This window comes from Notothenia rossii (assembly GCF_949606895.1).
Source record: "Notothenia rossii genome assembly, chromosome: 8".
In the NCBI taxonomy this organism is placed as follows: domain Eukaryota; kingdom Metazoa; phylum Chordata; class Actinopteri; order Perciformes; family Nototheniidae; genus Notothenia; species Notothenia rossii.
In genome coordinates, this window is record NC_136906.1 from 75,219,903 (window position 1) to 75,236,030 (window position 16,128).

The following is a 16,128-nucleotide window of genomic DNA, read 5'->3' on the forward strand; positions in this document are numbered from 1 at the left end:
CACAGAATGTGTTCGGTTCATATGGTTCATATGCCTGCAGACAGCAAAGATACGTCTGTAGGTCTAGTAAACCAGAGGTGTCAAAATCAATTTCATCGCAGGCCACATTAGCATTATGGTTGCACTCAAAGAGCCGGTTGTAACTATATAAATATACATATATAAATATATATATAAAATAATGTATTGTAATACATTATTGCCTCTGAATTGGATTATTATTGGATAGGATAATAACTTAGTAATTAATACGTCTGAAAGCAGAAGTCCGGGGCAAATAATTGCAAGTCTCTTCAGTGCGCATGTCACAAAACGGGATGCATTGTGGGCCATGTAGTTTATGGGCAACCTGCCTCTGTAAAGCGGCATGTAACCGTATAATAAATGTATTATATTCTTTGCAAGCTCTTGCGGGCCAAATCAAATGAAGTCACGGGCCGGATTTGGCCCCCGGGCCTTGAGTTTGAGACCCCAGGTCTAAACAACGAGAGCTTTAACATCTCAGAGCTGCTGGTCTTATTTAACAAGAATAAACTTTACTGAAAGTCTGCTTACTTGCTTTTAACTGAAGTCATTGACTTATACAGATGTGTTTAAAGTGGTTCAATAGAAATGCACTTATTTACTGTGACTGCGATACACAGGTTGAGAAAGTATTTTTTAATAATCTACATTAATAGTTAAGTGATTTGACAAATTAAATTGTTTCACCTTTTTTAGTGACACATTTCTACAATGGGTAATGATTGTAAACTGTAGTTTATTTGGATTTTTGACATTTAGTTTGACAGAATAATCATTTTGAAGTGCAAGGACATGGGAAATGTGACAGGCGTTATATAAGAAAGAATAATCATTAGATGTAGACATACATTTGCGTGTACATTGTTTAAAATAAACAAAAAACTTTCAGGACACCATGCTTACGCAGTTAGTGGATGTCAAGGTTAATGTATAACTGAGAGTACATTGAATTGTATTGAACAAATTAGTACATGAAGATGAATGAACACATAAAGAACAGAAGGGTTTGCAGGGTTATTAAAACATAGGAATATAGGTTTTGCAATTTGAGTGTTTTCCAACCGAAATGATCCGCAGCATTTTTGTTGTCCTGTGTTTCCTCTACAGTGTCATCTCTCACGAAGAGACGCGATGCTTGGTCTGGTTTTGAAAGCAGTGTCTGAACCAATCAGCATGTGGAATAAATCCCCGGCACTGTCCTCTCATTGGCTGCGTTCTGCTCCACAAGCAAAAAGGTATCTGTTTGTCTTTGTTGTTATATTTCAATGTCAGTGCAGAGTAACAGCAAGCGGAAGCAGCAGGAGAGGACTGAAGAAGAGGGGAGAATTCTGTCTGCTTGCTGCCGGCGTTTAATCCTCTCACATGAAGTCGTCTGAATCATTGCCATCCTGCGAAACAAAAGGCAGCAAAACACAACTTAATGCGGTGAAAATGACACAAGCTGGTATCAAATATTTTTGTACATGGTCTCATAACTCTTTAAAACAAAACTTGTCCATGAATGAAATACATATTTATTTATTTAAATGTAATCAAAATATGAACAGCTTTATTTCTGTTGTGGACTTGACACCGTGGGCGTAGGAAGCATCCTCAATGTGGGTGGGGCAATTGGACAGGGGGTGTGGGCGGGTAGTGGACCTCACCTCCTCTAGATGATTACCAAACCGTTTGACACCCACTACTTAGACTAAAGTGAACTATCTAAACCCTCAGAGAGTCCTTCACCTCACTGAGCTGTATCTATCAGCCTCTCAGTCTGACAGGAGAGGACTCTCTCCCTCCACCTCTTTAATAACAGCGCCTTATATCCGGGTGCTAGTGGAGCACGCTTGTGAACTGTTAGCGCCGGAGCCTCGCAGCGTGGAAACTGTGGCGCGCATCCTTTTACACAAAAAACGCAGCATGTGTACGGCTCATGTGTACGGCTCTGAGAATCTGCCTTGGAACAAAGTAGCAGTGAAAACATGGGACGGAGTTTCATTTATTTGGGCATTCTCTCAATAAGCAAGTGGAATGGATTTGATAATGAAGCACTGACACAGCGCTCTACAGCGATTCACGGACTTTCCACACAGTAAAAGTGGGGGGGGGGTCTAAACTAAGCATTTTAAAATATATATAATGGCTGCGACGCCCATGCTTGACACTGATATCATATATATATCTGGAAGAAATGAAACACATTTTGACCCATTCATGAATATTCTAGATATTGAACAAATGCAGCAGATTCCTTATTTGTTCGATTCATCTCTAAATATAATATACTCACCTCATTAGTCTGCATGTTTTCATCCACCAACAATGAAGTATAGTGCCTGGAGAGAGAAACCAACACTTAACAAATGAAAAAATATATAAATGGAATTAAGTAAAGACTACAAAGTATATAATAGTACAGGTTTAAATTAGCTAGAGTGTGTTCACAGTGTGCAAAAGGTTAACATCCAGGACCTTTAATCACTCGTCATTTCCTGTTTCCTGTTTTTTCTAAGTCACGGATAACGACCATTAGTCATTTTTCCATCAGTGAATGTTCACCTGCACTGATTGAAGTACGTTTTTTTTAAAGAATTGATTTAATATAAGCTGGATAGTGGACAGTAAAAGCCACTTTCCCTTTTGAATAACAGTGAGAAACCTTTTCATAATGCTAAGTCTATTTTTTGGACGTACTTGAGTTCGTCCATCTCTCTTCTCTTCCTCACGTCATCCTTCTCCTTCTTCCTCTCTTCCTGGATCTGAGCTTTCTTCTCGTTCCTCTCCTCTCGGTCTCTCGACTCTTTCTCTGCCGCCAGGTCGGGGTATCGTTCGTCTTTAGTTCTCTCCAGGCGGTTTACGATCTCATTCACCTTCTTCTCCACCGCCACGAGCTTCACCTGTAAAACAACCGAACATCAAACTACTCCCATGGCCTGTAAGTGGGGGAAAGGGACTGTGATGTAGAAAAGGAAACCTTATGGTAATGGGCTATATAAATAAAATATACTTGCTCAAAAACAGCTTGATGTCAGTGAAGATGGAGTCTTGTTTTTGTTTTAATACGACTTTGTTTACTGACCTCTTTCTGTCTGAAAAAGCCAATCTGTCCAACGTCCATTTCTCCGGTTTTCTTCAGGTTGGCCCACGGTGTGTAAACCACATTGATGTTGTTCATCTTACATCCTAAGTATACGTGGAAACATAATCAGGTGTCACTTCCAAAAACAGTAGATAACAGGCTATTACAGGATCATTTGTGAGGTTGTTGTTACGCCTGTCGCGATAATCAATATATTGTCTTATCGTACGATAAATAAAAATGGACTTGATATCTTTTCTGAGCTCGATAAATTGCCGTTTACATGCGTGTTTGTTTACATAAGGATGTGACCAGCATTTTAGCCCGGCGCGCTGTGGCTGCCGGGCTAAAAAGATAATTAAGTCCAGAGTGTGCCCCTTGTTGTGCGTGGGCTCCGTCACATGCTTAGTCAGTCCATAGTTATCGAGAACACAAAACAGTTCTTTAGCCCCTCTGTCCTGGGGGTTGTCAACGTGGATGTTAAAATCACCAACAATGACTAGACGGTCAAAGTCAATACACAATATATACAGCAGTTCAGTAAAGTCATCAAAAAAGCTTGCACAGTATTTGGGTGGTCTATAGATATTTAGGAACAGAGCTCGAGAGGAGCGTTTCAGCTGAAGGGCCACATATTCAAAAGAAGCAAAGTTCCCATAAGATGTCTTCCTGGGAGGGGTTGATTTGATAAGAACAGCTGCACTGTTATTTTGTTCAATCCAAGTTTCCGTTAAAGCATAAAATCGAGATTGTGCTCAGTGATAACATCATTGATTAAAAACGTTTTTCCTGCCAAAGACCTGACATTTAATAAAGCTAGTTTAAGTTTGTTAAATACACTATTAGTCAGATTTGTTGTGACAAGCTGTGGCTGACATGGAGCCACTGCTAAGTTTGATAAACTAACACAAACTTTTGAGCACTTCCTGTTTCTAAGCTGATTCATCGCTCTCAATCTATTACCTATCAACACAGATATCGGCAAAGCTACAGGCAGGCAGGGCCCCGGCATGTCCTGGAAAGAGTTGAGAGTGCCATACGCCGTTGAGCCTGGACCCAGCACATATCAGTTAGAGTTTGCTGCTTCGGTGACCGCAGATGGTGTCTTGAGGGGGGGTTGACATAGGCACGGTGATGAAGACGGGGGAGATGGTGCGCGTCTCTGTGGGCGTTGCTGAGGGGCGGGGGTAAAGGACATGCTGCCAACCCTGCTTTTCGCCTCAATGCCGTCATTGAACTCCAGGAAGGAATTGGTGCCGTCCTGTATCTCCTTCATGTGTTCAGCGATCTCCAGGAGGGTGGGCGGGGGTGAGTAGAGAGAGCTGTGGGGTGAAGGAAGAGTATCCTCAGAGGTGATAAGGGGGGGGTGAAGACTCCTCCATTTGTCTCATAGGTTTCCCATAGTCAAGACATTCCTCAGGCGGGTGCAGTGATACATCTTCAAGGTTTTCTGAGCAATGTGTTGTGTCTGTCTCTTGTTTTGATTCCTCTTGTTGCTTGTCCTTGGCAGAGGGAAAAGACTGATGACGCAGGCAGTTGAATATGTTAGAGATAAACAATTTCACTCTTGACTTGTTCAGGCAAACTCCATCTGCCTTGAAAAAGTTAAAGTTGTCAATCAAATGGACAGAATGGTCAGTTCAGGCAGTTGAAAGCCAGGTGTTCAGTGCAAACAGTCTGCTGAATGTCTCCACTCCTCTTCTGACTGGCGGTAGAGGGCCACTGATGAACACCTCTGCATTTAGAGAGCTGACAGTTTCCAACAGACATTTAAAGTCTTCTTTCAGCACTTCTGACTCTTGTTTCACAACATCTTTTGTTCCAATGTGCAGTTCCACATTCTTCACAGTCGGATGTTCAGCCCCAATATGCAGGATCTTCTCAGTCAGAGACCATATCCTTGGGAAAACAGAGTACTCTGGTGTTGTTCTTACTACACAGACTTTTTACATCTCTTACAGCAGAGTCACCCACAATCAGAGTTTCAGGCCCAGTCGTTTTTAGCCTTTTACTTTTGGAGTAGCTATTGGTCCTTACCCTGCTGTGTGAAGAGGACAGGATCTCCAGGTCATCAGAAAGAGATCTCCGGTTCTGGGTCAGCGGAGTGTATCTGTTCTGGATTGGCACACTCGGTGGTTTAGGAGGATTGTTTGTAATTCTCCCTTTAGCAGCTGTCCACGACTGTTTCCTAGTATGAATAGGGGTTGAAGAGGCGCTCTTCCTGGGTGATAACAATGCAGGCCAGCCGGTCGCATCACAGATTTCAGAGCGCTGGGCTCTGCCTGTTGTTCGTCCTCCCAAATCCCATGGAAATGATTTACTCTTAGGCTTTGCACCCAGAGTTCCAGGGAGGACTACCACTTGTAGATGTATTAACCAGTACACAGCCCCCTGTTCCTTTGACCTAGCTGCTAACTAGCTGTGAGTTAGCAGCCCTTTTCCATTCTTTTACACTGGTAAAGTGGTGTCATTCCAACCTAGTCCATTCACTTCCACGTTAACGTCCAACCACTGCATTTTCATTTCCAACACGGCCATCTTCTGTAGAAGTTTGTGGAAGTCATCTGTAGAGAACGGAGGCATTTTGCTGTTAACTAGCTAAATAGCATGCAGTACCAGGCTTTAGCTGTTGCTAGGCCACGCTACTGTAAGACTGAGGTCGTCGTAAAAATATTGAAATATGGCTGAAACCCTCCATCTATTTACGAAGAGTAACTGTCCCAGTGATAAGTTAATGACCAGGAGCCGCTGCTCGAAGTCATCAGAAAATAAAAATAGGAAAATCAGCATAAAAAAAGTAAGCAGAGGCAAGAGCAAGCAGAAAAGCGTCTGCACTGTAAGAAAGCAGGAAGTAGTTGATCTTTAGGGATCAGCTCTGATGTTTCTCATGGCTGATACCTGAAGCCAATCATTCTACAAATCAAATGAAATCATTGGGAAGCAGATCTTTACCTTGGATGCTGTTGTTTTTCACCAGCTGTGCACAGTCTATCAGCACCTCGGGGGGGATGTCGTGTATCATATGACCCTAGAAAAGACAGAGGAATCAGCAGTGCATACGTGCGCTAAAGGCATCGGTGTCCATAGACAAAGTATTTGGCAGATAGCTAAACCTGTTGAGAATCACCATGACTAACTTACAATTCAGTGTTGCAGGTTAATTGTGTTGAATTTTTACCTGTGGCAGTCTCAGATAAACATGAGCCGAAGACAGTTTGTCCACATGAAACCTGGAGGTGGGAAAACAAGAATCAACAACACATCAATAACTTTTAATATTCCTATTGATATTTCTGTTAGTTGTGCTTTAATATGGTTTATAATGAGATATTAAATTACATTTTTTGCAGAACAGTTAAACAAGCACTTAAAATACACTGAACTCTCACCAGATGTCTTCAGGCCATCCGTACTTTATTAGATCCTCATCTGCAAAAACCATATCAGCAAGTTAGAGGTGATCTGGATCCTTTGTGACCCATTACAATAACTAGCTCAAAAAAACAGGCATAGCATAAGACAAACATTACTATTAAGTAGCAAGAAGGGGACCAAGTGTTTGAAAACTAGAGTGTGTGTGTGTGTGTGTGTGTGTGTGTGTGTGTGTGTGTGTGTGTGTGTGTGTGTGTGTGTGTGTGTGTGTGTGTGTGTGTGTGTGTGTGTGTGTGTGTGTGTGTGTGTGTGTGCGTGTGTGTGTGAGGGAGACATTTAATAGCTTACTTATCATATTTACTTACTCTCATATTTGTCTTTTCCCATGTAGATTGTGTACTGAGGGTTCACCACTGAGAGAGAAATAACACACCGATAGTTACTGCATGAAATGTTGTTATATATGCTAGCACAAAACTCATAAAAGGCACAAACAAGAGTCACATTAAATTATAATTAAAGCTTTGTAAAGTGTTGGCTAACAGGCTACTAGCTAGCATCGCTGCTAGCTCTGCTGTGGTTTTACTCACCGGCACTTGTGAAGTAAAACACCATCTTAGATAAATTAAAAACTTGCCACTTAAATATGAATAGTGAGCGTTTATATTTTGAAAGCTAAAACAGCTAATTATGGACACAAACAATCTGTTTTCCCGACTGATCGTGGCTGCTGTCACTTTTCGCGTGTAGAAGTTGACCCGGGAAGTTGTTGGTACTAGACAGGAAGTATCCAATTGGTTTTACAAAAATAAAAGCAGGACATTCTGTAAATGTGCCAATGTTGTTATTTTTAAGTTACTTATTGAACTTCTAAGTCATAAAAATTGCAAAAAAGCTACCTTTCACAAATTAAATCCAGCTCCTCTACTTCATCATAAAACCCTACTCAATTTTTAAACATGTCTCTTTTACTTTGAAGGTAATGACCGGAAGTGTCTCCAGGTTTTTACTGCGGTAACTTCATTCATACTTCACTAACAAGACATAGTGTTTCTGTTTCCGGTTTATCTGGTTACGGTTTTTTTAAGAGTAGCGCGCTGTTCAAAACACAGAGAAGAAACGCGGGGAGAAGAAGCTGCAACGCAAACATTATACCGACATTTATTGCTTTCTCTATTGCGACATAAACGTTTTCGGTAAGGTATTTAATAGGTGTTTTATGTAGCGTGATCTTTATTTAATACGTTGTTTGTTTCTCTTCTAAATGACGCATTAACGCAAAGTGATGTAAGCTTGTTACCATCAAACTGTCTAAAGTTGAACGGTATCTATGTATAATCTCCAACTCACAAGGAAACAAACAGGTTAAACTTGGTATACGTCGTCGTGTTAGCTTGTTTGTATATACGCAGTCATTTTTGTAGAAGCTAATCATCCCGCCAATTATCCACTCATCTCCACTTTAACTAACATGTCACGCTAAGCTAACCTTAATGTGGAGCTTAATGCACATTTATGCACAAACACGATGAAATGCTGTTGTCACGTCAAATGCAAATCAGTAATCAAAATCTATTAATAACCTCGTTGTAGTTTACCGGGTTGTCTGACCTACATGCACCCTATGCATGCACCACACACTGCTTTCCCCCCTTTATTCAAGATAATATACACACAAGTCAGTGTACCATCAGGACATATCAGACATATACATATAAAGAAAATAGGGATTAAAACGAAAGTTAACATTTCAAGTAAAATATTTATCAATTACACATTTGGTTTTGCATGCTTTCTTATTTCCATAGTACTATATTTCCATATAGAAGTGAAAATGTAAAAAGTTGGGTTTAGGGTCAGTTAATTTCTTCTTGTGAATGTGACATTTTCCCACTTGCAGTGCAACTGAGAAGGTCACGGTTAACTTCTGCTTAAAGTGTGGCAATTTAATGTCAACACACAAAAATAACCCATAGACTTTTTCTATATGAACAGCTGCTAGTTTTGTGCATTGTTTACAGCAGCAAAGTGGATAATGCAACAACAGATGGCATCAGTATAAAGCAAGATATAAGTAGAAACAGACAAACAGGTTATTTACAGTTATCGCACATATTAAATACTTATATTGCATAATTTGGTATTTTTAATGTGGCATCCTGTTAACAGGCAGAGTAATCATTGAAGAGCTGGTATTAATCTTGTATCTAAAGTGAGTCGTGATATCACAAATATGTTACAGGGTAAATGTGTTTACCCCTTTTCTAGTTGTGTTGATAAAAAGAAAGCCGTTACATTTTGATGCTGAAAGTTGTGCTATTTTATTTGACTCTAGATCGGCTAATCTTACACTGTGAGTGTGTGTGTAGGTGAGGTTTGTGAAGATGAAGCCCATGACCACGAGGAAGAGGGAGCTCGCCTCCCTGGACTCTGACAGCAGGTGAACACACTGGGTTTAGGCAGTTTGCTATTTGGACCAACACTCTTGTATCATAACAACACTCAGCCCAAGTAACCGTAAACATTTATTAATATACTGGCCTGGGTGTCCTTTTCTGCTCTATGCATTTGTTTCACATATTTGAATTGTTTTTTGTCATTTTCCTTGTATAACCAACTACATGCTGCATTGATTTGAATCTAAAGAGAAACCTAGTGAAGGCTGTGTTGTATATGTGTATATCCTTGCTGTTTCTCTTCCATGACACTATTTCAAGTGTACTACGTCATCGAGTGGCGCCGAAGGACTGTTTAAATGCTCAGCATTCGGCGCCAGTCGCTGACGTAGTATGCTTGAAATAGTGGCTCTGCAGCAGCTTTACTCGACATTGAGAAACGGCCCCAGACTGATCTTCTTTTTCCTCAACTCCAGTCACCCGGCCAAGACTGCTGTGAGGCCGGATGTGTCCCCGGTGAAGAGGAGATCCACCAGGAAGACCCCTCAGTCTCCGACCAAGAACAGGCCAGTCAGGCATCTGCCAAAGGCCGACTGTCCCTCTCCACGGAAATCCCCACAAAAAGCACCAGGTAAGGGGAAAAGCATTGTTTAGTTAGAATCACCTGAGAGCAGATGGGTCTGTTTGAAGTCTTAAACAAGGCGTTATAATAGTATAATTAGTACCAGGGCTGCAACTTGTATATTTTCTGTATAAACTTAACACAAAAAGTAAGGAAATGTGTGGTTGGTAGATGATTTCTGTGTTGTAACAATGCTTTTTGGCAATAAATCTTATACCGTTGGAAAGCCTCTCTTCATTTGTGGGATGAGCAGCAGAGCTGAGTATGTGGGTTGCACCAATGAAAAATGTGACCATGCCAAACAGCAGCCAATCTCCGGTCTCGTTCGGCTGCCAGGAGATTTGTCACATTTTTCAATTTCCTTACATTTTGTGTTAGGTTTTTATCTATATTTTCTATATTAATCAATGAATTGACTTTCTCTAAGACAGTCTAGAAAATAGAGGCAAGCAGGAGATCTGAATTGCTCCTCTTTTCACATATCTATCATCTTTTCTAGGATCTCCTGCCAAATCACCTCGTAAATCTCCATTCAAGCCTTCCATGATTCCGAGCTCCTTCTATGGCCAGAACAAGCCCCTCTATCTCACTCCACTGGAGAGGAAGGCGATAAAAGACTTGCCTTCGCTTCATCTTCCTTCCTCTCCTTCCCAGGAGAAAAAGCAACCGCCGAAGAAGAGAATTGTTAAAGGAGGCGGCAAGCAGAAAAAAGTGGTGTTAGGATCTAGTAATGCTGGGATTTACCAAAAGGCGTTTACCAAAAGCTACGAGACTTCTCCAAGGAAGATCAAACTTCCCACACTCGGCAGCAGGTTTGTTTCCAAGTCAAAGTCCACTAACACCTGCTGCAGCTTTCTGACACCTTGTGCAGTTAGTTGTAGGGATGGGTATCGTTAAGGTTTTAACGGTACTACTACTTTTATCGATCCGGTCTTTTTTCCGGTTCTTTTGGAGAGAAAAAATAAGGTAAACAAATTGTGAATAAAATTAACATTGCTTATTATTTAAAAAAAAAAAATAATATTTCACTTCAAAAGAAACAACAATGTTTTAACAAATCGTATGAAATAATCTGATGACAGAACTGTAAACAGAATAGCTGAAACTTTAACAAACTAAATAACTCAGTTACCTCTAATCATTAACCCATGTTTGTATCATTGAGTTAACTCCGTGTGTTGCTGCTAGCATACATAACACCTGACGTGGAAACGTTACTCGTGGATGGGGCTACAGAGCTACTAGAAAGGCAGTGGAACCCGGTGCATTCCTCCGTCTGGATGTGGAGCACTTTTGCTAAATGTTTAGACAAAATGCTCGTGTTACCGCCCTTACATGCTAAACTCTTATTGCACTTTAGGTAACGAGCATTGTCCACATCGAGACGGGTAAAGTTTAACCACACCTCGGAGCGCGTTCTCTCCGCCATCTTCTCCGTGTGTGTGTGTGTGTGTGTGTGTGTGTGTGTTGCTGCATGTAGCAGCTGCGTGTGTGTAAACTGCCCCGCCCCCTCGCACACAGACGAGGGAGAGATCTCTCGTCTGGGATTTGGAAAGATCGAAAATACTAAAAATAATCATAGACGCATTTTGTTGTCTTTTTTCGTATTAGAAACGGGGTTGGCGAAACTAAAACTGCAATATAATGTTTGTGTAGCAGTAATACGTATTATTGCTACACAAACATTATATTGCATATAGGGATGGGTACCGAGAACCGGTACTAAGTCAATACCGGTACCTGATTGGACGGTATCGGTATACCGTTAAGCCGCTGGACAAACGGTGCTGCTATCGGTATATGTGTTACGTCTACTTCCTTAGTTTAATTTTAAATCACTCTGGTTGGTTGGGAACCCTCATCCTGTGTGATGTATCCGGTTTGAGACCCCTCTGATTGGCCACTGTAAATGCCACTCCTCATCTCTCAACAGCGCTCTTATTATTGTTGCGAGACTCCCGCAGGCATGGCGGACAGAGCGAAGCAATCCAAGGTCTGGGTGCACTTTAAAAAAATGTAGTGGCGATAGTGCAAGGTGCAATCTATGTACTCAATTAGTTGCTTGTAAAGGGGGTGACACAAGCAACTTAATGAAGCATTTGCAAACGAGACACTCATTGAATCTTAAACGGTGCTAGCGATACTGATAGTGCTAATAGTGCTAATAGTGCTAGCGGGCTTCAGCCGCGCCGTGAGTAAATGTGACCTGAGCGAAGGCTCGCAGGCAGGTTAGCTGCAGCGCACGGGTAATATGTTTTGTTTACCTGGGTGCAGTCTTGCAGGCACATCGTCTTGTCTTTTTTTAGTTTATTAACACCAAATTATTGAAAAGTATCGATAAGAGTATAGAAAAATACCGATACCGATAAGCAGTACCGGTACCGGTATCAATAAAATCCTAACGATACCCATCCCTACATATGACATATGTTTTAAATGTCTCCAGTACCGATAAAAAGACCGATAACGTCGGAGCTTAACGGTACCACGTTCTTTAATAATTCAGCCCCGGTGCCCGTTTAATACCGGGGCTCGGTACCCATCCCTAGATAGTTTGAAAAAAGTTTAGTTTTAGTCATAATTTCCCTTTTTAATCTGTTTCTGCATCATTTCTTTGAATAGGTTCTCTGCTAAACCGGCCTCCACTACAACAAGCGCTCCCGTCAGCATCCCTAAGCCAATAGAATTGAAGAAAGCGTTCACCATCGCTTTCAGCAGCCTGAAGCCCAAACCCAAGATCTTTGTTGGAGCTGCTTTCTTCGGTACAGGGAAGAAACCCAAGTCCATGTATAAGAAATCTGCGCCGAGGTCCAAGCCAGCTTCAGTCCCGGTGAAAAGCAAAGCTGTCCCGCTGCAGACAAAGATGGAGAAACCAAAGCCAGCTGCTCCGGTGATGAAGCAACAGAAACATCCTGAGGAGGTGAGAGCAGACCTTAGATCTGTTCAGAGCTTGCATATTTGTTTATTATGAGAATAAGCAGTATTGTATTCCACTGTTGTCCACTTCCTACATAATTACATCTAGTTTTTATGTAATCTTATTCCATTTCACATGTGTGTATATTGTTTACTTATTTCTGTATTAATTGCACATTAGTCACTTAGTTTAGTTTTTTATTTGTTCATAGTGTCGTGGACAGTCCCCATTGATCAACTGTCACAAAAAGCCGTAAATGGGGCAGCTTTAGCCAACATGGCTAATTTCCAGCTGTTGTCCCCGGTCAGATGATAATGGACATCCTTATAATCACAATATATAAACAGCATTACTTGTAACATTCTCCTGCATTACCTTTTGTAGTCTTATATATTAGGGATGCCAGCGATTATTCGATTTTTTGAATATTCGTTACAGTCTCCATAATCGAAAATTATTTAAAAAATTCGATTTTTTTTTAATATATTTTTTTATTATTATTTATGTTTTTCTTTTTTTTTCTGGCTTAGTTTCAACCAAAATATAGACTAATGCTAATAATAGTATTAATAATTGTAAATGGCCATCGGTCACACCACCAGTTTGTTTTACTGTAAACTTGGAGGAGCCTCAGACTTTGTAGTGACAAAACTATAATGTTACTATTGTGCATGATTTAAAAAAGAAAGCCCTTGAGTCCTCAGTGGGACCTACTGTTAAAGTTGATGAATCATTATTGAGCCTGAGAGAGGGCTGCTTAAATTTGAGTCAAGCAGATTTGTGCCAAAACTAACTAGGGACCTGAGGCATGTACTAGTTAAGACACAAACATTTGTACATCAGTTTTTATAATGGTATTTCTACACATCTTCAGGAGCATATATTGTCTCCAGCTGCTGTTAACTTATCGTGTTTCCTTCAGACGGCCGTCCCCCTGGTCACGACAGAAGACATCGAGCCGAGCGCCAAACAGAGACCAACGTTTGGCCCGTTAGACTGGATGGACTCCTTTTCTGAAGAGCCTGAAACTCCAGAGCCATTCGGGTACTTTAGTAGTGACACTACAGTGTTTCCCCTCCGATGGAGTCATAGCAGCGGTGCTAAGGCACGTGGGCCCAGCATAATGTGAGCACGGAGCGTGTGGAATATTTTAGTGTGTGCACGTGCGAAGTGCGCCCCGCCAATTTGTTTCTATGTGTCTGCCAGCACAAGAAAGGCTTTGAGGCCTAGTACCAGGGCCGGTTCTAGCCAATTTTCTGCCCTAGGCGAGATTTTATAAAAAATGAATAAATTAAAAATCTCTGCAAGAGTATTTGTCTTAAATACTCTACAAAAACCGAAACGTATTGACATAGGTAATATGCGTCAAAATGGCTTCAAATGTATTCAGTATTGTATGAACATGTTTGAATTGGGGGGTGGACGTCACATCCTCTAGGGCAGGGGTTCCCAAACTTTTCAGCCCGCGACCCCCAAAATAACAGTGCCAGAGACTGGCGACCCCCTGTCGATGGGGGGTTCCATGAGTGTTTTTATTGGTTAAGTGGTCCTTTGTATGAAAAAGTTTGAGAAACACTGCGCTAGTGGATTGTCAAAGGGGGAGCCTCGTTGCAGGGAAATTATACAGATGGCTAGTCCGCCCCTGAAAATGTCTATGCAAACGTTATTATTAATAATTTTAAAAAAATTAAAATTATCTTTTTTTTAAATCTTTTTTTTTTTATCTTTTTTTTTTTTTTTTAATTTTCCATTTTTATTTTGTAATCATCTCGCGACCCCCGGAACATTTTAAAGTAAAATGCTTCAATCTGGTGCACTTTGAGCACACAATTACTAGAGACCTGATCTAGGTCTCTAAACACCCATATGAAAAAGATCGGTTTACATTTTAATAATTAAATAAGTATGTGAACATAACCAACAACCTACCATAGCCAATAACAAATAAATGTAACTTATTTTATTTTTGTTGTTCATTTATATCTTATTTTACCAGTTAACATGTATTTATTTATGCATATTTTTGTATCTCTCCAACTTTAAACAATATTTTTGGTTTACTGTCCTATAGTATACATTGGAATGATTTCAAACCTGTTTTTATTTATTCTAATAATTATAAAGGAAATATGTGTTTACATAATTTGTGGTCAACATGTTTGAGACCCACTGAGATAACTTAGACTAAAATTAACTATCTAAATACTCAGAGAGTCCTTTACCTCACTGAGCCTCTCAGTCTGACAGGAGAGCTCTCCTCTACCCCGGTTGTAGAAACATCTACTTCTTATATCCGTTTGCGCAGCTAGCACCAGATTCTAATAACAACAGCGCCGGTACCTCTCTCTCTCTCTCCCTCGCTTCCACGGTCGCACTTTGGCTGTGAGCTGCGGGCGTCTGATAAGCCCAACATCCCCCACTTTCATCACTTACAGCGGCCATCGTACAGGGCAAATGAAAACTGTAACTGGGGTGAAAAGGGTGTTACATTTACTTAATTATGAATGTTGTTACATCAAGGCCGAAAATTAGGATGAGCGCCAACGCTACCAGCGCAGCGCCCCCCAGATCTGGCGCCCTAGGCGACCGCCTGTGCCAAAAATCTACCCTTCCTAGCACATACAGTGGCAATGTCGCAAGAATTAGCAAAAATACACCGTTATTGAACATACAGTAACACAATACTACAAATCCACATAAAAAACAATCAAAAATGAAAAAGGGTCGCCACTTATTATTATTTTAATAAAAAAATTAAACTTTTTTTTTTTTGGGGTACCTGGCTGGCGCCCTCTAGCAGCGGCTCGCTACTATTTGTATATAGGGAAAACACTGCACTAACATCACACCATTTGGCACAAAATATTTCCGAATGCATCATCGCATGTTTGGGTATCCTGTGACCAAATGTGTAACTAGACTACGGAGTGAGTAGAAAATCATTGTTCTAGGTCTTAAACATCCTTCATCTTCCTCCTGCAGCTCTCCTAAAATGCTGTTAGAGACGTATGGGATCACCAAGGAGCTGTCAATCGTGTTGTCAAGGACTCCAACAGCAAGTCCCGCCTCCACAGCCTCATCCCTCAGTGTTCAGGTACAGAAGAAACAAACACTGTCAACAACTTTGTAAATTAAATGTTGATTTGTCAATTTATTTTTCATGAACAAAAACTCATTTTGTTTCACTCTAGTTCCAGGATGGAGGCTCTAAGCCCAGTTTAGACCTGAGTGATCTAAGTCCTGCTGCTAGCCCACCCAAAGGTACACACATGCATACCCTCACACACACACACGCACACACACACACACATACACATGCATACCCTCACACACACACACGCATACACACACACACACGCATACACAATCAGGCTCACACACACACACACACACACACACACACACACACACACACACACACACACACACACACAGTTGTTAAAAGCACCACAGTTCGATATATTTTGCTTTATTTTAAATATATAACTGTATTTTCTCCACAGATGCTGCAGGGGTGTATCCCATCTTTGGCTCTGCCTCCAAAAGGTGAGACGGTCTGTTTAGTCGTCAGTCGTGCAAAAAAGAGAGATTACTTTTGTGAGAAAAAGGGAAATTTACACAGCATAAAACAAAGTTAAGCTTTGATGTTCTGGTGAATGTTCTTCCCACATGTTATAGATGTATCAGCCTTTTGATTTAAAAAAAATCGTCTCTCACGTCAAACCCCTTAATT

General features: G+C 40.9%; 3 protein-coding genes across 4 annotated transcripts in view; 2 read left to right on the forward strand and 1 right to left on the reverse strand.

The window, feature by feature from the left end:
- The window catches only part of LOC307016396 (microtubule-associated protein RP/EB family member 3-like), a 77,510-nt gene that overhangs the window by 40,943 nt on the left and 20,439 nt on the right, over window positions 1–16,128 (forward strand). The gene's annotated exons all lie outside the window — the stretch shown is intronic.
- On the reverse strand, window positions 741–7,239 carry ccdc25 (coiled-coil domain containing 25). Its single transcript, XM_079647081.1, has 9 exons — window positions 7,051–7,239; window positions 6,826–6,873; window positions 6,478–6,517; window positions 6,267–6,318; window positions 6,041–6,116; window positions 3,089–3,192; window positions 2,704–2,906; window positions 2,300–2,345; window positions 741–1,412 (listed from the first exon to the last, which is right to left on the reverse strand). Exons 1-9 carry the CDS (start codon window positions 7,073–7,075, stop codon window positions 1,383–1,385), a joined length of 624 nt encoding a protein of 207 aa, XP_079503207.1. The 5' UTR covers window positions 7,076–7,239; the 3' UTR covers window positions 741–1,382.
- The window catches only part of LOC307016279 (N-acetyltransferase ESCO2-like), a 14,573-nt gene continuing 5,941 nt past the window's right edge, over window positions 7,497–16,128 (forward strand). Inside the window, 9 exon segments of the mRNA XM_079645317.1 lie at window positions 7,497–7,656; window positions 8,796–8,900; window positions 9,333–9,487; window positions 9,978–10,290; window positions 12,101–12,398; window positions 13,318–13,520; window positions 15,378–15,489; window positions 15,587–15,656; window positions 15,899–15,941. Of these exon segments, the coding sequence (XP_079501443.1) occupies window positions 8,845–8,900; window positions 9,333–9,487; window positions 9,978–10,290; window positions 12,101–12,398; window positions 13,318–13,520; window positions 15,378–15,489; window positions 15,587–15,656; window positions 15,899–15,941 (1,250 nt within the window). The 5' untranslated portion in view covers window positions 7,497–7,656; window positions 8,796–8,844.

Coding starts and splice junctions, on each gene's coding strand:
- ccdc25 (XM_079647081.1), bottom strand. CDS start 7,075: ATGGTGTTTTACTTCACAAGTGCCG. Junction 6,874..7,050: donor GTTTTACTTCACAAGTGCCG/GTGAGTAAAACC, acceptor TTTCTCTCTCAG/TGGTGAACCCTCAGTACACA. Junction 1,413..2,299: donor AAAACATGCAGACTAATGAG/GTGAGTATATTA, acceptor TTTGTTTCGCAG/GATGGCAATGATTCAGACGA.